At 31.9% G+C, this 23,041-nt stretch overlaps 1 protein-coding gene across 3 annotated transcripts in view; it reads left to right on the forward strand.

The window, feature by feature from the left end:
• Positions 1–17,048, forward strand: part of LOC128163379 (plexin domain-containing protein 2-like) — a 43,508-nt gene extending 26,460 nt beyond the window's left edge. The window contains exons 9-14 of one of the 3 annotated variants that reach the window (XM_052826960.1): positions 2,981–3,076; positions 3,355–3,497; positions 4,931–5,026; positions 10,977–11,016; positions 12,109–12,239; positions 12,427–17,048. In XM_052826960.1, coding sequence (XP_052682920.1) covers positions 2,981–3,076; positions 3,355–3,497; positions 4,931–5,026; positions 10,977–11,016; positions 12,109–12,239; positions 12,427–12,525 — 605 coding nt within the window. In that variant the 3' untranslated portion in view covers positions 12,526–17,048. Of the gene's footprint in view, positions 1–2,980; positions 3,077–3,354; positions 3,498–4,930; positions 5,027–6,213; positions 6,565–10,976; positions 11,017–12,108; positions 12,240–12,426 lie in introns of all 3 variants that reach the window. The other 2 variants (XM_052826959.1, XM_052826961.1) reach the window with 2 other exon arrangements.
• Positions 17,049–23,041: the final 5,993 nt, after the last annotated feature.

Here is a 23,041-nt window from a genome sequence, read left to right on the forward strand (position 1 = left end):
ATGTTTATTTATCATCTATCAGGTACTGCAACAAATTTTAATTCGATTTATTTTTCAATTTTTTTTTTAACATACATGTATTTTCCTTCACAAATAATTCATATGGCATATGTATGTTTCCAGCAGAGGGCTTACCAAGCCCCTTCATCAGGTATAAGTATATATATACAGAAAAATATCATTAACCATTTACAATTACAGCTGCCAAACGCCCAATTGAATGTGCAATCAGCACATTATACATAGTCGCCAGTAATGCTACTGTATACAGGGTTATTTTTGCCCCCCGGGTTTTTTTGCCCTTTATATATGCAAATGGTTTTGACCTGTCTTGATTTCGCCCAAACACAGTAATAGATACATAGCTTGAATAAACACAGCTGTTTAAAAATTGTTCTGAATTTGCAATGTCTTAAATTCACCACTGACAATGAGAATGAAAGTGGCGAAAATTCAAACAAGGGCAAATATTTCCCTATATACAGTATATCATCCCTTCATGCTATATATACATATACACTGCATTATACACCAGCCAGACCAAACTCTGAACACTAGTAAATGTTTGTATCTGTTGACAACCAATTTTGTCCAATATGTGACCATTTGGAATGTCATTTATCCATGAATGAACTTCTTTTTTTTTTGGGGGGGGGGGGGGGGGGGGGTTGGGGAGTGAGTTCTTTGAATGAGAATGTCAGTCTACTCTTTCAAATCTCTGATTGCCATCTGCCATAATATGTTTGTAAACTGTGATGCCATTAATGTTTTGGGCTACCAATTTTCATTGATTGATAAAAAAATTACTAGCTGTTTTGAATTAAGGTAGTAATATTCATAGTCAATGTAAACATCATCTTGTCATATTATTTGCTTTGATGAAATTTTTTGATTTACATTGAAAATCCATGAAAATTGATAAAATTGGTGCTCTATGATTAACGGTGAAACAGTATCACATGTTTGTACTACGTCTTTCTTTAACCTGCTTCTGTTCTTGCAGTAAAAAGTCAAAATGGGTCCCAACATAGATACTCAGACTCCAACGAAGGTAACAGGATGCCATGAGTTTCTATGTGCATCTTGACCCAATTACCTTGGCCTTGACCTATAAAAATGACCTAATAAAATCGCACCCCCTAATTAACTGAAAAAAAAACCTGTTATATACAGTTACTTACATGTATGATTTTTTTTTTGTGGATTAATTGTATTTGAAAGTTTCGTTTATGTGGAAGTGATCGAATGAAGTGCATGAAAAACTGTTTTTGAAATTGACATGCACTTGGCGTTATCTTGAAAGCATCGATAATGCATGATTATCTGATACTGTTTATGTCATTGGTATGAAACTACAGTTTTGTACAATTAAAGAAGGCATTTAGTTTTGAGTTTATCTTGTTTTATTTATAATTACCAAAAGAAGATTGAATTCTCACCAGTTTCAAAACATTAAGCAAAAGAGAACATCATTTAACAAAGGAATAAGCTTAGTTATGTTATAGAGTAAAACTTGTCATCTGTGATGTTTCATTTCAAGGCCATCTACTGTTTTTCCTGTGTTAAGATGTTAACAAACTTTTGATAAAAGTTTTATAATCAACATTTTTTTAAAGAATTGAGAAATTGTACAGTACTAATGTTTGGATTAATGAAGGATTTCGGATTACACAGGTCTACTTAAATGCAACACTTATTACTATCTGCTCTTGGAAATGAATTAATTTAAATAGAATATGTGTTTGTACATTGGTTTTTTCATTGGTTGTATAGCATTTATTTTGATTTGTTTTCATGAATTGACATGATAGTTGAGTGTCAAAATTATTTGAAAAGTGTTTCAAATAATTGCAGTCTATGCTATTTGTTTTTGGTATTTTGTGTCAATTTTTTTATTTTCAGCACAATCCTATTGATACATAATTTATTAAGTTACATGTAATTTATTTTCAGTAGATCCAGAGGTTAGAACATAAAGCACAGCGCGTGTACAATATTAGATTAGTTTTAATGTAGAGCGTCTCCTCCAGATATGACAAGAGCACGTTGTAAATGCAAATGTAATTATTTATGTGGTTAGTGAGCTAGAAATGTTTGCATATTGAACAGCTACGCAGTTGATTTGATTTGGAGTTTAACACATGCATGGGCTATGTAGCAAATTTTAGGGATTTGACGAATTTTTATTTTGTTCTAAATAATAAATACCTGGCAAATTTAAATGTGTTTTTAAAATATTTATTGTTCTCTAAATATCATGTAGGACAATTCATGTACTTTTTTATTTCATAATGTTTATGATTTTTCATTGGTATTAAATCTAAATTATATTAGCTGAAAATGCACTGAATTTCAGCACACATTTATAGAAAACTTTAACAGAGTTGGCTTTCAGCTTGACAGTTACATGAAGGAACATGAAGTCATCGATTCCAATTAGAGTTATCTTTCTTAGAAGCAGAATCGTCCTAATTAAGTTTCTTTCTAAATATAGTGCAAAGTCTTGGGTTCATTCCATATCAAACACAAAAGGAATTATATGTGTTTGTCTTGATAAAATCACTTAAATTGAATGACATCAGTGATCTAAGCCCAATTCTGTAAACTTGGATGAATATATCAATTTTCCCAAATAGTGTATTAACATGGAATTCAGATTTTGAAGAAATGATTTCAAATTCATTGAGGTAATGATTCCTGATAATGTACGTGTATATCCATGTAGATAATTTCAAATTTGTGCCAACTGTTGATCAATTGTCAATATTTTAAATAACATGAATCTCATCTATTTAGAAATGGGCTATATCAAATGCACACTTACATGTTTAAAAATCATTTTTTGCCCAAAAATGTACACACCAAATTTAATACGTTTACAGCATGTACCAACATAATATATGAGGGCCAAATCAAAAGACATATTGTATCGATTTATAGTTGATTATTAAATTCATCATGGTTTACGTATATGTTTCAGGAGTACAGAGGAGGACCATATATGAATACCATCGTGTAGAAGTGGACTTCACCAGGATTCAATCCAACAGCGTCGTGATTTTAGAACCTTTAACAAGTATGTCTGATGGAAAGATCGGATTCTAGCTTTGTGGATTTTACACATATTTTTTGAACATTTTAAAAAACTTCCAACAAATTTTCAAGTCATCTAATGAGAAATTCTATATACAACTTCAATTCGTCTCAAATTATGATGCAAGATCATTGCATGAAAATACATCACATGCTCTCTATTTATTACACTTTAACAAATTTCCATGCAAAATATTGCAAGCTAAATACAATATATTCACAGTATTACCTCTATTTTTTTATTTGAAATCTCTTTAACAGCCTGTAATATTGCCAAAGACTGCTACACCTGTCTGAGTCAGGATGACAACTTCGACTGCAAGTGGTGTCAGAAAGTTAAAAGATGTTCCGATGGCATTGATTGGCTGCGACAAGAATGGCGAGATCAAGGCTGCGAAATTCAGGTACACAGAGGGTTATTTTTGTGTTGTCGTATTAGTGTTTGTGATAGTATTTTAAAACTCACTAATATATTTTTTTGCCAAAATATGCATACAAGTAGAACAATATTTAAAAAAGAAGAATTGTGTTTAACTTTTTTATGCTTGCTGATGAGTAATTTCAACTTAGTGAGAAATATTTTGAAATCAAACTGGGTTGTTCATGCGTATTTGTTGTTAGCATTACTCAGATAAGTTTAGCCCCATTCATTTTTCTACAATTTAACAGTTAAATTGATAATATATATTATATATTATTATATCAAACAATTAACTGATAGAATGTGAAATATTGTTAGGTAAAGGAAAAGATGCGAGAGCAAAAGTGCCTAAGGCATCAGAATAACATTTTATATCCGGAGAAGGGAATAGCATGTTGTCAGGAATGAAATGTTCACTGGGAAATGCAGCTTTCTTTATCTGAATTATTTTTTAACATATCCATTGGAGCATTAGGCATGACTATAATGGATGTTTGCATGATGGTGTATTGATACGACTACCTATGTCAAATTGTATGTGCATGAAATATGAATGATATTATGAAAAATATCCTAATTATGTTATGCTATTGAAGGATTATACCTTGGTATCTTGACCCCTTCAGTATTATATCAATCAGCTTGTGCAATTTACAAACTCCTCCACCCATCCCTTCATGAACTTCAGATCCATATTACAGCAACCATTATAGGTGCCATTTTGGCAACAGATGATTCTTATGGTATTTCAAATACATGATTTTAGGAGTAATGGGGCACTTCAAGATATTAAGGTGGATGAATCAAGTGTGTCATATCTATAAATATAAAATCAACATTTGAGATTTTTTTTTAAATTCAATAATATTTGGCTATTAATATAATGATGATGAAAAATTTATTTGTTATAAAAACCCAGTCAATCTCAAATAAGCAACAAAACATCAAAAGCCGATGCTCGAAGCGGTTTGAAAATGCAAATGTGGAAAATACACGAGTAAGTCTTAATTTTTTTGAAGTTTTGAGAAAACAAGAACCAGGTATGGCTCAAAAAGAAGTCATCCCATTACTCCTTCATAGCAACATGTCATAGACGAGGCAGGTTTTTTAATGTTTCAATATTACTTTGACCATGTTGTCAGTGAATACTTTGTGCCCAACACAGTCATGCCATTCTGGCTTCACGTACTACATTATGGTACTAGTTTCATCAACAGTCAAGGCACAGATATAAGCCTGAGCATTGTATGAGATGCATTTTACTTGAATTCATTCACATTCAATAATAAATAGGGCTATTAGGGTCCATTACAATTATCCAACAGGAAAAAAAAGGTTCGAATTCCGAGGGGAAAAAATGATTCAGCTTTTGAACTTTGTTAATGTCGATTGATACTCTGTGTGTGTGTATATCAGGGATTTGATCAGCTAAGTAGATGTGGAACGGCATCTACTAGTAGCCTACCATGGACTACCAAGAGGCCTACCGATAGCATCCAACCAGACTGCTCGGTAAAGTAGGACAATAGATTAGACCGCGCTGGGTTCTTCTGCCAGTGGAATTCGAGTTCAACACTTTTCCCTTCTTGTTCCTGCATGCTTGAGATGGTTCAATTTCATTTGTTAAAATTTTTTTTATTTGCATGTTTGTTTTTTTTCCATTTTGAAATTATTGAGATTTAAAATTTTTTTAAAGAAAATTTTCAGTTTTGAATATCAAGTTCTACTTAACTTTGCAAATTTTCAGATTTAAATTTTAAATTATAATACTTTATTAATCTAATGAAGTGTATATTGCAAGACTAAGATAAGGTATAAGCATGCCTTGATTTTGTGTTCCAGAAATTATGCAAATTTTGAAACTGTTTTACTTTTTTGATTTTTTTCTTTATATTTAGTTTGAAAAGTTTTCAATTTTTTTTTTTTTTTTTTTTTTGTAAATGGCAAATTGAAGTCTAAACATTCTTTTTGACACAGATTTTTTAGATTAGGCAATGAATTCATAGAATCTAGTTTTAAAGGCTAGATAGTACCTACCTATTTTAAGGGTAATAATTTTTTAATAATTTACGCGTTGAAATTTTCACAAGTTTAGGGGCAGAATTTAAGTAGTTGTAAGAGAAAAAAAATCACTTTTTTTTCTTTTCTTTTTAGATAGAAAATTTTCAATTTTAAAACTGTATTTTGGTTGAACCATCTCAGCAATATATAGTGCTAGTACAGAGCTTGGTTATCTCCCCTCATAGTTTCTAAGCAACATAATCGAATCAAAATCTGATTGGTTCTTTGATGAACATGCTGTGTTACTATTGGTTCGTGATGCAGAAGTAGACCATTTTAGAACAAAAGAAAAATCCCAATGTATAATGCATAATGTGTGCATTGACTGAAGATGAGAGAAGTCAACACACATCTGAACAACATAAGTTAACAGAGAGATTTATTACACCTGTGACTTTAGCTTGCATTGATTTAGCCCGTAAGAATTGATATGATACCATTTCAACCAATGCTGTCAATCATCCTTCCCCTCCTTGCTTTTTGAGATTCATTTGAATCACTGGGCAAGTATAATATGCATAATGGTACCTTAAAGATTGAGATTATTTGATACAATTTATGATATGAGCTAGCTAGAAAATATTTTAGAATTGCTTTGCAATTTTCTTAAAGAAGTGATCTTGCTTTCACTTTGCCAGGCATTTGACAACCCAGACAAGTGCTCTCTCTACACTACCACACTTTCACCACCACCAACAAACCAAAGTACAACCACATCCAACACTACCGCAGAATCCACACCCGAAACTACCACAAAATCCACACCCAAAACAACCACAAAATCCACACCCAAAACAACCACAAAATCCACACCCAAAACAACCACAAAAACCACACCCATAACTACCACAATCAAAACTTCGATATCCACATCTAGATCTACTACACACAAAACCACAACAAGCTACCCTGCAACGCAAACCACCACAGCAACATCACAGAGCTCTCAGGCATCTGGGCAACAGGATGGGAACGGATGCTTGCCAGGGGTATAAAAGAGCAATCTGCTTGTGCAACATAGCAACATTCTAATTATAAATCAATGTCATGTTGTATCATATATTTAGGCTTGACTTGTATAGAAAGCAAAAATATTTAAATGACAGTCATTGTATGCCATGCTTTTGAAAAGGGGTGGAGGATTTGCAGTTGAAAATATTACAATTGGGCATGTCTACGTATTTTTTGCTTCAATAGAATTTCATCTACTTTAACTTCCTATTGATATACTGACAATAAATACAAAAATTGATAAAAATTTTAACATGAATTCTGTATTTTTGATGTAAGACCATATTTTCAAGTCAAGCTTAAAATCTTATTAATAAATTCTATATCCTAAAATCCAGGACTCTAAAACTGTTTTTTAGGGGATAGGAGAGGGGGAAGGGTTTGAGGTGGTTGGATAATGCCTGGTTTCTGAAACAAATATTTTTTAAAGTGATAAAAAAAAGGTAGATAAATAAATAAAAAACAATAAAAAATTTATTATTTTACCTGTTAATCATTAGCCAAAGACTTTTCTCTTATGTAACACATTTAGCATGGACTGGCATGAACAAGCTGTTTCATTGAAATGCTTACTTTTCATTTCTTGCAGTGCTCAAAAGTGTATTATGCTTGGTATCTTGAGGTTTTGTATTAAGTAATAAGATTTAGGGATGTTCTTCAAGAAAAGATCGCAAGATTCTGAGGGGTATTCTTGAAAAGATCACAAGATTGTGTAAGACTGACAGTTAAAAAGGTTTAAAAGAAACTGAATTCTTTGGAACATGAAGAGTTTTGAAGGGTAGTTTTTGTCAAATTCAAAACCTCAGATGAAGTCACATGGGAATTGAGAGTTAATCAATGATTTTTAATCTTGTATCTTGTGTTCTTGGCTTGACCTTTTCTCTATCCTCCAATATAATTAAAGTTTAATGAGCTAGTATAAGATGCTGTAAACCTGAAGTGCATAATTTTCTCATGAAAATTTTCTGTTTGCAGATTTCACTTATTATATTGTGTGCAATTTTACTAGCATGACATAGCAGTATATTTTTACAAAAACACAGAGACTTGAGGACTTCATTTCTTTTCATTTTACATATATTAGCACTGCATTAGTGTATGCATACAGTTTAGAATCATCACATGTCACATTGGAAATATAACAAAGTGTGTTTGTCAGAAATCATTACTACCCGGTATATTAATTATATGCTAGTCAGGTTTCCAACAACAAGATGCATATGATAAAAATGAATTTCTTAGTGGTACATATATGTTTGTAGGAAGATCGAGTTGAATAAGAATGCACTAGTACATACTGAAGAGTAAATATATGGCATATTATTTATATTAGTCAGTCCTGAACTAGTGCAAGAATTGCGCACTGTAAATTGTAACTTCTTAGAAGGAAGGAATATAACTGTTGCTCCTGTGTCGTCCATCTGAATTTTTCAGACCAGGAGCTATGATCATCTCCTGACATGGTTCATATTTTAAAATTTTCTTTTTAAGGTTGCCTGCAGAAACTATGTGAAAATCATTTCATGTACCAATAAATAGAAATGAGATGTGCAAACCACCAATTTGAAAGCACAAAAAATTGATTAGATGATATTTTTTTTCCTCCAGAAGAGTTATTGTCAGTTCATCTTTGTCTGTCTGTGTGTCATAAATGCATGGTAGATGGCCAAACATGCTTCTTTCAGTTGCACCCAAAGGGAGTTTTGCTTTTTTGGAGGGCAATTTTCTGATAGATATCTAGATTGCAACTAAGGTGCACTGTTATGTGACCATTAGATGGTCATACACTAGCTTCATCATATTTATCTTCATTCTACTAAGACATACATGCAATCTCCCCTTTTTAACCGAATACACTTTCATTTAGGGCATTGCCAATTACATGAAAATAATATGGTGGCTTATAAAATGACACAGCTAGTACTTGTGTTGGGAATAAGACATTTATTTGGATTACCGTTGATTGACCTTCCCTTGCTGAATCCCTATAGCTGTTTAGATAACTAAGCAGTACCAATCGTTTACTGAGCTTATAAGTACAGTTTTAGAGTCCTGGCCAGATTTTGCTTTACGTACACCTTATTCATGTAGTGTCCTTTGTTATATCTTACAATCCGCTTTTTTCTCTTGCACACATATGGAGAAAGTGCCTTTTAACAAATTAACGACTTGAAATTGTAAATGAATCTGTAAGTGTATAGAAATCCCATCATATTGCAACATTTTACATTTTACATAATGTAGTTATGCAGCATGGTTTGTGTTTGGGTTACAGGCAACGGATTGTACTGAGGAACCATTAGGACATGAACCCAATTTTTGTGAATTTCTCTTGCCCACAAATTAAAGTCAATTTAACATGATTAACATTGTCTTTAATTAAATTCAATGCTGAACTATTATTAAGTAAAGTCCACACGAAACTGTGAAAAAAAGACTGCAAGTACCCCACAAAAATTGGCCACTACCAATTTCAATGATCCGCCTATTTTTGTTTGGTAGCATGCTAGCATGTATAAAGTTCTCTTCTGGGTTTAATTTTCATTTAGATAAAGCTTATCTAAATTTCTATTCATTTTGTTGTATATTGGTATGTGGAACACCTATTTTTATTTCCTTCAAATCCTTTAGTTCTTGATATCTAGGGCTATAACAAATCAGTTCCCCGTTTGTCCCAAAAATGTACTTTTAGAAAGATTTTTTTTTTAAAAAGGCCAAACATTCTACAACATTTATGGTGCAAATACTGTGTATGCTTGTCTAGTGTCATTGAACATTTCTTAATAGAGCTTCAATCAATGCACATGTGTGTGTGCATGGTGGGGGTCAGGGTTTTTTTTTTGGGGGGGGGGGGGGAAGGGGCAAGAAGATACACTTGAGCAATAGCCTATATAGCAATATGATTTTCTCAAAACCTTTTTTCATTTGTGTTTAGAGGGTACTATATTAAAAACAATGTCAACCCTTTTATTATTTTTTTTAAGTGATGAAGATTCTGATCTTTTTTTATTTTATTTTGGATAACTTTTGGGTAGCTTTAAGCAATATAATTTTCTATAATTCTTTTATTTTTATTTGTGTGTAGAGGGTCTCATGACAAATCACATTAATTTTTAGATATTAGATAAAATATACATGGAAAATTTTACATTTTTAAAGTTTATTTTAACTTATTAATTTACATTCATTTGCTTTTAGGACTAGAATTTTATTCAAAATGCTGAAAATAATTTCTGAATTTTTTTTTTTGGTGGTTTCCAGTGTTGAGAATCTTTTATCCCCCCAGGATTGCACACACATTAATAATTAATGCACACATATATTTGTAATTATATCTATCCTCATTTCAATTGATATTATAAATGTTTCATCAACTTCATATACCTACATGTATATCAACCGTCTTTTCTTGATATCAATATTGATTTGGTAAAACGTTTCAAATTTTTTTTTTAATTAAATAAAAAATTGATAGTTTGTTTTAATCTGTTTTTGTCTCTAAGTGGAAAAAAGTTCGAGGACAAGTGTACTTTTTTGATAATGTGTACATTCTGCATATATACACATATCCTAAAAGTAAAAGTCCTTTTGAAGATCATCAAAGTAAGAATATTAATGAGCTAGCCAAGTACACATTTAGCGTACATTTTAATTTCCTTGCTGTGGACACTAAAAAAACAGAATGTATTATTATACTTTCATGTTAAATACTGAAATCTGATTGGTTTAGACGCAGTTGATAATCGGTTCTATTACCCTCAGCATTAGCAACACACTTGGCAAAGGGTAACACAACAAACTGTTACATGTGCATAAATTATGCGCGTATGGTTCGTCTCAAAGTTCACGCCATTTCTATATAAAAGCAGTAAAAATTTCTTTGAATAAAGACATTCAGTATAATAGATTAAATAGAGCCTGTTTTGGGAGGATAACAGTTGAAATTGACACCCCTCGGAAACCATTGTCAACCTCCGCTTCGCTTCGGTTGACAATGGTTTTCTTGGGGTGTCAATTTCAAATGTTACCCTCCCAAACATGCAATATTTGTATAATATTTTGCCTGTGTGTTACTTTGGTTTTTATCATAACTTTATTATTTGATTGAATTTTTTTAAACATATTGATACTATTTGCACTTCACTAACTGGCTAGAATAAATCATTATTCATAATAATTGAATAACAAAAAATACATTTAAAAGGCAAAGAATTAGGTTACCAAAGTAAAAGTTCTTACCTTAATTAATCAATTTTTGATGTGTTACATTAAAAACTGTAAATATATAATTATAATTATCTATTTGAGGTCTTGATTTTGTATTTTATGCATTAATATTGTAATCCAGTTTGAGGATTGTAATGGTTGTAGTTATTTCTTCTCTTTACAGTCGAGCAGATCTAATTGTTCATACAGAGAGTCCCAGAAAGGTAAAACAAATTGTTATTCATTATAGCAAGGTGTTGATAAGTAAAGTAGTGTTCTATTGTGTTAAGCAATGAATTCAATATTTATTAGTTTTATACAATATAAAATGGTTTGGGGCAGTTTACGCTTAATTTATAAACTGCTTCAAAAAAAGCGTAAACTGTTTCAAACCATTTTATATCGTATAAAACTAATAAATATTAAAATTCATTGCTTATAATTTAATTTTTTTACTCTTCATTGTAGATAAAAACGGTCATTTGACCTTTAAAATAACGTAAAATTGTACAAAATTCAAACGTAATGTCAGGCGTATTGATACATTTTTGAAGTTAGTCTTACTATGACGTAGGCAACATTCTTTATATGATATAAAATATTTTTTTAGGCAATCAGAAGGCGCGTTACAACCAGAATTAAATTATTACGTTTTCTAATCATTCTGCTATAAGACTGTTATATGCAAGCAAAAAATAATCCTTAGGTCCCCATGTCACATATATTTTAAATCTTTAAAAGCAAACTTTTCATTTCAGTGAAGATTTTGACTATTGATCATGAAGGTTATCAACCTTAGGCTCAATCATTAAAATCAAATAAAAATTTAATTCTGGTTCATTGCCAAAAAATGATGGTCTAAACAGGGGTTTTTTTCCATAGTAGCTTGTAAGACAAAGTCTCATTGGATAACATTGGCCGTAAATTTCTGCAGACCCTGCTGATGCTGGGGTTAAAAAAATCCTAATATAGTTTTGAAACATAAGAAATGGTTTTTAATCATAGTTCAGTCGAGGATGTACTTGGATTTATTTGCTAGAGGGATGTTTTTCATACCCCCTGAGGCCTCACCGAGGGATAAATCCCTTCTTATTTTTGATCGAACCTGGATAATAAATAACATCACAATTATATTAATGGCTCTTGATTGTTCTTCATAATGTCATTTGTAATATGAATTAGTTAAGTGATATTTAACTAATTTTTAATTAACTATGGAATGATTATCACCCCCCCCCCCTTTAAAAAAAACCCCAGTGTATTCCATGGTAATGTTTTTGATAGTTTTATCACTGTTGATGTTTTTTTTCTTGCAGGGGCAAGTAATGCCACGATAGCCGGTGTGGTGGTCGCGGTGCTCATCCTCGTCCTGCTGATTGTCGGCGGTGTCTGGTTTTTCTACGCTTACACTCACCCAACCTCAGCTTCAGGCCAATGGATGATTAATGTAAGTTCATTTTTTTTTTAACCTACAATTGATTAACATTCTTCTTTAAGGAAATTAATTTTGTTGGATTTTTTCTGATTTTCTTTTAATATAAAAATCTGTTTCTGTAAATGAATTTGTGAGAATAGAGAAGGAATTTTTTTTTTTAATTAGAGGTTTACATTTTGTTATAATTGTTTATTTTCAGCATCGCCCAAGTGAAATGAAAGCCAAGATGAACAAAATGAAATTCTGGAAGCGTGATACTGCCTCAGGCGAAAAATATCGTGTCGAATCCACAGCCTAGAGGAGAGTAGAAGAGGATGTCGATGTTTGCTCTTCAAAAAATGGAGAAAAAAAATTATCAATCTGTTATTTCACTCATAACATTGTTTTTGATTATTGTATCGTCAGGTCTGAATGTGTTTTGGGTTGCACAGTTTGTTTTAGATTTGTTTCAAGTATTGGAGGTAAGGACTTGGTCTGACACATATGTGTAGTTTGTTGTTGATGCATTTATACTTGTCATACACGTAACTTTGGACAGTGTTACGATCAAAGACACTTTTCTTTTTTCTTTTTTTTGTCGAGCAAAATGGCAACAAGACTGTGATATCTCTGCGTGCGGGAGTTCCTTCACTTTCACATTAATGTGTTTTAATTATTTTTGTAGCACTACAAAAACAAACAAAAAATGAGAAAAAAAAAATGATAATTACCAAACATTTCTTACTTAGAAGTTAAATATTCATGTTTATCCAACATGCTGTTTGAAGCCAAAGAGAAATTTTGAGGTGAAATTACTGGAATGAGGTATTACCTCATAAAAGATTAAGGAGGCTTAGTGGTCAAAACAAGGTCAAAGCAATTATTTTGAAGTGTAAATTTACTAATTCGATTCACTAATCATAAAAAACATATTAGCACTGTTAAAAGTACTCACTTTTTGTTTGATTATTGGTTATGAATTTATTTAAATTTTTAAATTGACCTAACTCTTCTATATTTGGAGGAAGAGAAATACTTTAAAATGGCCATGACCATCTAGCCTCATTAAAAAATTTTATAATCCCACTGATTATTTTGTTATCCTAAGATGCCTTATTAGACTATACAGGGAGACATAGTATATGGAATTGCAAGTTTTCATTTCTTGTGCATTGATATTTTTGCATTATCTACAGTTCTGAGTCGGGCGATAACCATTTTGTATAACATTTTGTGTACGGAGATGGTATTAAAGTACAAATCAGGAACACTTTTACATGGCTTTTGAAAAGCTTATATAACAACAATTTAGTTATTAATATTATGAGTTTTGATATTCATCATGTGGAAAGATCATAGGTGAAAACAATGCACAACAAAAGAGATATTGCAAATATCCTTTCAAAGATGTTATAAGCCATGACCAGAAAACATATCATATCATGTGATTTTTTACGATTTGTTGAAGAATTCCACTGAGTACGATCATCTTATGTCTGTATTTTTGTGTATGCTTCAGATCTGAAAACTGAATTCAGTTTCGTTGCTCAGGCTATTCCACTGTAGGATGAAAGACACATTACTGATGCTTGCTCTCTCACTTTATTTCAAAAGAAAAATGAAAAGGATGAGAAAATGCAGTGAGCATGTCTTTCACTTATTTGATCTGGAGGCCTGATAGGGACTAGAAGTTACTATTGTGATGGTTGGAGTGAAAAAAGAATCAATAAATTATTGAATTCTTATTTCATCATGCCATATAAACTTTACTGAAGTCCTTTTTTTATAAGTTTCAACTCTTGTTAAATTTTTGTGAATCTAGGATGTTACACCACCATCTTGTCTGATAACGTATGGAGATGATTTGTAAAACTTTTTTTTTCCTTCATATTTAGTTTGTCATAAATAGGACTGCATTCATTCTTCAAAACCAATCAGAGGCATTTTTGTTGTTTTTCGTGCTGTTGTTCAGATCTGTCGGCTTTACGATCACCAGGATATTTGTGTAGACTGTTGAATATTGTCTTTGGAAATTTTTTTTTTATTAATGTGTTTGGAATATAATTCTACAAAGACTGTTCCACAACCAAAGAATTTTTGTCAATTGTTTGTCAGTCCTTGTTTACATTGTTTACCTAAGATTTGGCAATCAGATCAACCTGAGAACTTTTAAAAGGGTAGAATTCTAATGAAAAAATTGGAAGTTATGTTTGCTTGCAATAACTTTTAGACATAATTATTAAGTGATGGTGCACTCATGATCAAAAACAGTTTCTTGTTAAGTTTGTATATTGTTGTTGATTTGTTGTTTCTATTTTTAGTTTAGACCCCCTGCACCCTCCCACCGAAAAACATGACCACCCGCAATAGATCTTTTTTTTTACCCTCCCCCCTCCCCTTTGGCAAAAAAAGAAGTTAATGTATTGGTTTTCAGGCCAAACTTTTCAAAATTTAATGCAGGATGAGGTATCTTATTTAAATTTTTATTGCCAAATTTGCAAAGGGGAATAACTGAATTTTTTTCTTATTTTATTATTGAGTTATTCCCCTTTTTCAATATGTCACTAAAATTAATCAATGCTGCAACATTTGACGTTTGCGCCAAAGAACCAATACATTTATTTTTTTTAAGCTGTATACATTTCTGGCAGTGAATCTCTTTGTTTTCCTGTTAATTTGATACCACTGTGCAATCTATTCTGATTCAGTGTGATTTTGTTCTCTTTGCTTCTGCAATATATAATGGTGGATTTCAATGTATCAACAATTTGTCAAAATCTGTATTCTCTAATGAAGAGCTATCATTATTCATGTACATATGTTTGAATGAGCAGTCACTGTTTTTTGAGATTTTTTATTGTGATGAAACAGCTTAATAGATTGTATCACTTTACATATATGATATTAAGATGAAAAAAAAATGAAGAGCCATCATTATTAATGTGCATAAAATCATGTTTTAATGGACAAGTTACCTTCAACATGAACTGTTTTTTGAGATTTTTCTACTGTGATGAAACAAAAGAGATTGTATCACTTTATGGATCTGAAATACATATGATATATTAAGATGAAAAAAAATGAATGTAAAAATCTGTATTTTCCAACATTATTATCAATGTACATATGTTTGAATGGACAATTTACCTTCAACATCTACTGTTTTTTTGAGATTTTCCAACTGTGATGAAACAAAAGAGATTGTATCACTTTAAGAATTGTAGATATAATATTCAGATGAAAAAAAATGAATTTTTCTCTCATTCAGAATTTTCTGCAGATTTGTGGATTTTGTGATTTTATTTAGGTATATAATTACACTTTGGATAGTTGAGAAAAGTTAATTTTCTTTATTAAAAAAAATAAATTACATTACTGTACATTACAAATTTTTTTGACAGGGTAATTCAAACTCTGTAGGTGTTCAAATTCTACCTTTGCTGTTCATGTCAAAATATATTTAGGTAAAATATTTGATCCCAAAGTCACAAAAAAACACATTTACAGATATGTAGTCTACTCTCAATTTCATACATAATATTGATTTTGCAGGTACAATACAATTAAGTACAAGTATTGCGATTACTTAAAAATGACTAAAACATCACTTGAACATTGCTTGAACATTGCTTCTGTAAACTGTTTTTATTTAAGTTTCAAATTGTACATAGATATGATTTATTATTCTTGGGATTTATCCATTAATTAATATATTAATATGTAGAATATTATGCATATCAGTTACTTTTACTCATCTGATTATATCATGAATTTGATGTATGTAATTATGCTATAGTATTGTGTGTTGGGTGAGAGAAATCTTTGTGTAAGAGTCTGCAAGATAACAGAGCTGATGTGTTTCTGGGTTTTTATGCTTTGTACTGTGGAATTATCAGATAACTTCTTTGAATATAAACTCAAACAATGTTTATTTTCTCTTGGATATAATTCAAATTTTATTTTTTACCCGAATGAAATCACCTGTTGTTCTTGATTCGTGGTCCCAAAAACGCTGTTCATTTTTGAAAATTAATGTTCAAAAGTTTGCTCTTTTAATGTGTAATGGTCATCAGGCTACCTCAATCGAAACATTGGGGGCCTTTCCAGTTTTTCCGAGGCTGTCGGAAAGGCCCGAGAATTTCCGATTGCAAGTTGCCCATCTGATCAACCTTAAAATATATAAATTTGATTTTGTTATTACTTTTTTTTTTAATCCAAATGAACTTTGGCTTAAGTGTTAAATTGGATTTGAAAAGAGCTCTTTTTTCCCAGGAGATTAGAAAAGTATAGAAAATTGCCAGTATCAACCAACCCTTTAAAACCATTCCACAGTATTTGGCATTATGTCAAACCAAACCATCTCTGCCCTGTTACAACCATTGTATGCTTCACTATGTCATTGATTATGTTAAATTTCATCAACTTTCTTTTTCAGTGTCAGTATAAATTCTATTTAGATTTTTATTTATTCTTTCTTTTGCTTAAATAGTCAATATAGTGGGGGTGTTTTTTTTGTTTTTGTTTGTAATTTAGAAAGATTTTAATCTCCTTAAATGGAGGTCGGTATTTTTTTTGTTCGATTATTTTTAGTACTCTTAGGAAAAAACTTGGTACACATCAGGTTTGATTGACTTTGATAGTGATCAGAAATATTTTATTTTTCTGGCTGGCATTTATTCATTTATTTTCATTGTTGATCGATAGGTAGGTACATAAGGAATGTACTTCACATAGCTTGTAATGAAGGAAGTGACTTAATTATTTCTTACATGTATTCTGGATTTTAATTATTTCAATCTGTGTGTTAAAACTTCGAACCTCATTAAAATCTCGTTTATTAAATTTGTTTCTTTGCTTTTTTGAAAATGCTAAGCATAGCTAAGCACTTTATTGTCGTTAGACTTCTACTTCCGGTGCATCAAATAACCGCCCCCTTTGAGCAGAAATAAACATCATTCAAACTGGTTGGGGATCTAGTTTCGGGGGTTTACGCACATAGTTTCACAGGCTATTGTTAATATAACTTATTAAGGTTCGAGCTATTGTGGCTATTGTGAATTCAGGGTGCGGGGCTTAGGTACATCATTACAGGGGCTTCCACGCAGTGATGAGGAAAGATATTGCCTATACAGAAGCTGAAATATAAAAAAAATCAAATCGATTCTTTCTAATTAAGCTTGCACAAAGTAAATTTCCTTTAGAACCAAGCTAGGTTGGCGCTTTTCAGTACTATCAGTACTTTGATAACTTCGTGAATTAAGTGAATCATTAGACTAATCAATGGGAATCAATCGATGTCGGGAGCAATTTACAATTATCAATATTAGTAAGCAATGACATCTGACAGTTAATTAATAGGAATAATTTGTAAGTTAGTTAACAGGTATCAATACCAATGAAGAAAATGGCAGTAGACATTTTAAAGTAATTGATGGAAAGAATTAATAGTAATAGAAAAACAACTAGTTGGTGGCGTGAGATATTTTTTAGGGTGTAATAACATTTATTGAGTTTTTATGAACAGATATCAATAGCAATTAGCAAAAGAGTATTTCTTTTATATTCTACAGTGAAATAAATGCAACTTAATCGATCAGTTGACAGTTATCAAAAATAAACATTTAATGGTAAATGTACATTAAATTATTTTATGTACAAAATTTTTGAACATTCCAATTATATGGGCTTCTCTATACTTTGTCATTTTCTCTTTGGGGTACCCCATATTTATTGACCAATCAGATTCCAGGGGGCCGTTTCTCAAAAAGGCGTAAATCTGGGCCTAAGTTAATCCGACTTACGAAGTTACGCCAGTATTTAGTCGGTTCTAAGTTGCGTTTCTGAAAGAGGCGTAAGTTAGGGTTTAAATGTCGAAGAACTTAGACATATCCGCTGAGTACTAAGCATGCGCATATCGTATTTTGTTTTGCTTTGAGGCTATGATTATAGTGGTGGATCAATTTTCCAATTCATAGTACATGTAGTACCCGAAAGTACGCATGTTATACTTTACCACTGAATGTGCATAGTTCAAGTTGTTCATAACAGTTTATGTTAATGAAAGTTGAACAAATGCCTATACACTTCATAACATAACGAAATTTTAAGGAAAAACAGTTGATATGAAAGAGGCATATTTTAAAAGTTTCAGAAACCAAATATATGACAATTAAATGCATTGTAGATGATACTGAGGCACAATCGTACATATTAATTGAACGAAACAATGCATAGAAATTAACTCCAATGTTCGTGTAAACTTCAAATATTTATAGAATACAGGGACAGGGTACAGTAGATATGCCCGCATAAATCTGCAGAATGATAAGTATGCTTCATATAGATATTTAGACACTTTCAGTTGCTGGGATGAGGCTTGATTCTTTTTTACCATATCACTATATTATTTATAGAAAATAATATGACCATGCGTTATAAACAGCAACCAACTAAAATCGAAAATATCTACTGCATAAATAACATTACATGAGCCTTGTCCATGTGTACAGAAGGAAGAAAAGTTCCATCATTTGTTCCAATATCGAAAGAATGTAGACAATGACATGGAAACAATTCTTGATTTTCTGCGATTAAAATAATAATAGTTTTGAAATATATTGTCAACAATTAACAAGACAGGAATAATCAACATTTGAGGCCGGGGTCTTCACAACTCCTTTTCCTGTTTTTGGTTTAATCGATTGTTTTGTTTTGGGGGTTTTTCGGGGAGGGGGGGGGGGGGTGAAAGTAATATATACTGTAAGTATACAGGGAATTATTCGCCCCCGTCATTTTACCCTCGTTGTCAGCGGCCAAATTTAAGATTTGTTGATTTTCACTGTCTAATATTAAGTAACTTAAGTTATTTAGTTATATCTAAATAAATCAAGATTAAATCAATTTGATAATTAATGGGCTTACCTTATTAAACGTGTGTAATATTCATTACTACTCTTTAAAGAAATCTACTTTAAGTATGAAGAATTAAAGATGGGTATACCCCGATAAATGATATAAACACAATAATTAAAAAGATGCTTTATTTCTAAATTAAACATGTATTCCCCAACAAGATAGATGTACATAAGTACGAATAAATTATTGATTTTTTTAATCAATACTCAGTAAGCATGGACTAGAATTTAATGTTTCTAATCAAATTTGAACATGTGAAACGAAACTGATTTCAAAATTATGAATAGGAGCAACTCAAAACGTTTACATTTGTAATTTGTCCTTGTGTGTGGTTGTTTGCTCTTTACCTATACATGTATTACTGAAAACTCTACAACACGTATGTATTCTCATTTTCATTTTTTTACTCCTAATATCATTACAAAACCGTATGAAAGCTACATGTATTTTGGAATGTTTATGAACTCGCATTTAGATACAATAAATATGTGTTTGTTAAAATATTGCTTAAAATATGTTTTAGAAGCGTGCAGAGTGTGTATCAATTTTAGATCTGTTGACAAGCGTTTGTCAAGGTTATCGAATATTATAAAATTTCACATGCACACCTTGAATTTTTGGAAATCAAATTCATTAATCTTATTAATTCTAGGATGAAGTAATCAATTGCGTTCATATTTAACATCGATCGTAATTCTTTTAAAATAGGTATGGTTTACATGTACTATCAATGATCTTCGTGCATATTCATATGCATTGTTTATTTGTACTCATTTAATTGAATTGATCTTTAATTACTTGAATTCATGATAGTTTTGTTTCATCATATTTAAGATGTACGTATCATAAGGGATTTTTTTTTATTTCGAAGTTGTCGACTTGCAATACAAAAGCGTTGTTGTAGCAGTTTTACATCAGTGTGCAAATTTAACTAGCTTGCATTTGTCATACTTATTATATAAACAATTGTAAACACCCCCACCCCAATAACCCAAAGCAGATAGGGAAAAAAGTAAAACTCACATGCACTTCTTAAAACCGCAAAGATGCAAAATTTCTTATCCGGAAGGGGATAAGGGATTTTTTTTAGATGCCTTTTCCATTAAACTTCTAAAAACCTTTTATCTATAAAACTTTCTTTGAATAGGAAGGGTGTTCTTAGATAACTGTTTTTATATCTTTATTTTAATCAAGATTATGTAAACAGGGTTATTTTGGTCCCGTGTAATTTCCGTCCTTCTACACTTGCAAACATTTTCACTCTGTCGTGACTTCGCCCAGTCACAGCTGTTACTTAAGTTACTTAATATTAGATATTGAAAATCAACTTAAGTTACTTAATATTAGATATTGAAAATCAACATAAATTCGCCCGCTGACAACGAGGGTGATATGATTGAAAATTAAACAGGGCGAATTATTCCCTGTTGATGGTGTATATTACTTTCAATCCCCCCTCTCCCCCCCCCCCCCCCCCCCCGAAAAAACCCAAAACAAAACAATCGACCAACGATTAAACCAAAAACAGGAATGGGAGTTGGGGAGACCCCGGCCTCAAATGTTGATAATTCCTGTCTTGTTAATTGTTGACTATTAATATCTTTCAAAACTATTATCATTTGAATCGCAGAAAATCAAGAATCGTTTCCATGTCATTGTCTACATTCTTTCAAGATTGGAACAGAGGATGGACAAGGTTCATGTAATAATATTTATACAGTAGATATTTTCGATTTCAATTGGTTGCTGTTATACTCATGGTCATATCATTTTCTATAAATAATATAGTGAATTGATAAAAAAGAATTAAGCCTTCTCCCAGCATCTGAAAATGTCTAAAGATCTACAGTGTCTATGAAGCATACTTCTCATTCTACAGACGTATTTGGGTATATCCACTGTACCTTGTCCCTGTATTCTAGTTTACACGAACATTGAAGTTAATTTCTATGTATTGTTTCGTTCAATTAATATGTAAGATTGTGCCTCAATATCATCTACAGTGCATTTAATTGTCACATATTTGGTTTCTGAAACCTCTTATATATGCCGCTTTCATATCAACTGTTTTTCTCTAAAATTTCATTATGTTAAGAAGTGTACTATAGGCATTTGTTCAAATTTTGTTAATATAAAATGTCATGAACAGCTTGAACTATGCAAATTTAGTGGTAAAGTATAACATGTGTACTTTCGGGTACTACATGTACTAAAAATTGGAAAATTGATCCACCACATATAATCATAGCCTCAGAGCAAAACAAAATACGATATGCGCATGCTTAGTACTCAGCGGATATGTCTAAGTTCTTCGACATTTAAACCCTAACTTACGCCTCTCTCAGAAACGCAATTTAGACCCGATTAAATATTGGCGTAAATTTGTTAGTCGGACTAACTTAGGCCCAGATTTACGCCTTTTTGAGAAACGGGCCCCAGTAGTTTTCCATATTTTTAATTTTCGCCATTGCTTCAGCAGCACAGAATTTTGAGCTAAATACTAGAGTAAGAACGCCATCAGGCAGCTTAATTATAGTAATACACATGTATTCATGTAATTAACTGTAAGTGAATCAGTTGACATATATCAATAATAGTACACAATGCATCTGACAGCATACAGTAAAACACAGTAATAGCGAGCGCAGCGAGGCGGCGCGAAGCGAGCTCCATAGACAACGTGTACGAACGGAGGAAATTCGAGTTGAAATCTGCACATTGTTCAAAGAAAATTTTATGAGGCCACGTGAAAACGTTCACCTATCACAGTGATCCTTTGCGGTGCATAGCAACATGGTGGAACAGAAAGTGGTTCTACGGAAAATTCTTACCTCTACATCGCATACATCATTTTCATTTAACAATTTAAAAAATCCTTCTAAAAACATTACAGTAAACAGCACATAAGCTTACGTAAAAAAACTGAGCTTTTGCTGACATATGACGTCATTTCCTTCTCCGAATTTGTCCGACAATTTACGAAAACTGTCGAGCGCAAAAGAATGTTAACTATGACGTCACAAAGATCTCGCGTTTTAATTTCCCGCGATACATTTAGAGGTGGATCAAGCATATGTACTGGATCATGTAGGAAGTACTCAGTATCAGTGTTAACGGTGACTCTTTGGCTGATTAGTTTTGTTTTGATGATTTTTTTTTGCTTAGTAAATACACATGCAAGTTCCATGCTAAATTTATAATTGTCATATTGATCCAATCATATATGCATACGTTAGGTAGGTGACAAAAAATTATTAAGAAAGAAAAGTCTAATCATTATTAGATCTACGTGCAGCCACGTCATTTTGTAATGAATAGATAAATGAAAAGAATTAAACTGTTAAAATATCTACCGGTACATGTACCGGCACAGTAAATTAAATACACATGCATGTAATTAGATGTAAGTTAAACAGTTTCCAGTATTAATAGCAGTAACATGCGCGGATCTAGAGGGGGGGTCGGGGGGGGGGGGTCCCGACCCCCCCCCCCTGGAAAATGAAAATTTATTAAATTTACATAGTAAAATTATCGCGAAAATATGCCTCGGACCCCCCCTGGCAAACACAATTATCCTTCGGACCCCCCCTGGAAAAATTTTCTGGATCCGCGCATGAGTAAGCAAGACATTGACAGCATACAAAAATAATTAATCACGAGGACCCCCCCCCCCCCCCAAAAAAAAATAAATAAACACAATCCACGAAAAAATGTCCCCTGCGATTTCAAATGACTCCACAGTATCAGTAACAGTACGCAATTCATCTAAAAGTGAAAAGACATGCATATGTGCATGTTATCAACTTTGAGATAATCGTTTGACATTTATTAATAATAGTAAGAAAGGCTGTTTACGGAATAACCTATAATTATCTGCAAGTTAATCAATTATTTGATTAATTGATGATTAATTAATTAAT

This window comes from Crassostrea angulata, chromosome 9 (assembly GCF_025612915.1).
Source record: "Crassostrea angulata isolate pt1a10 chromosome 9, ASM2561291v2, whole genome shotgun sequence".
Classification (NCBI taxonomy): Eukaryota; Metazoa; Mollusca; class Bivalvia; order Ostreida; family Ostreidae; genus Magallana; species Magallana angulata.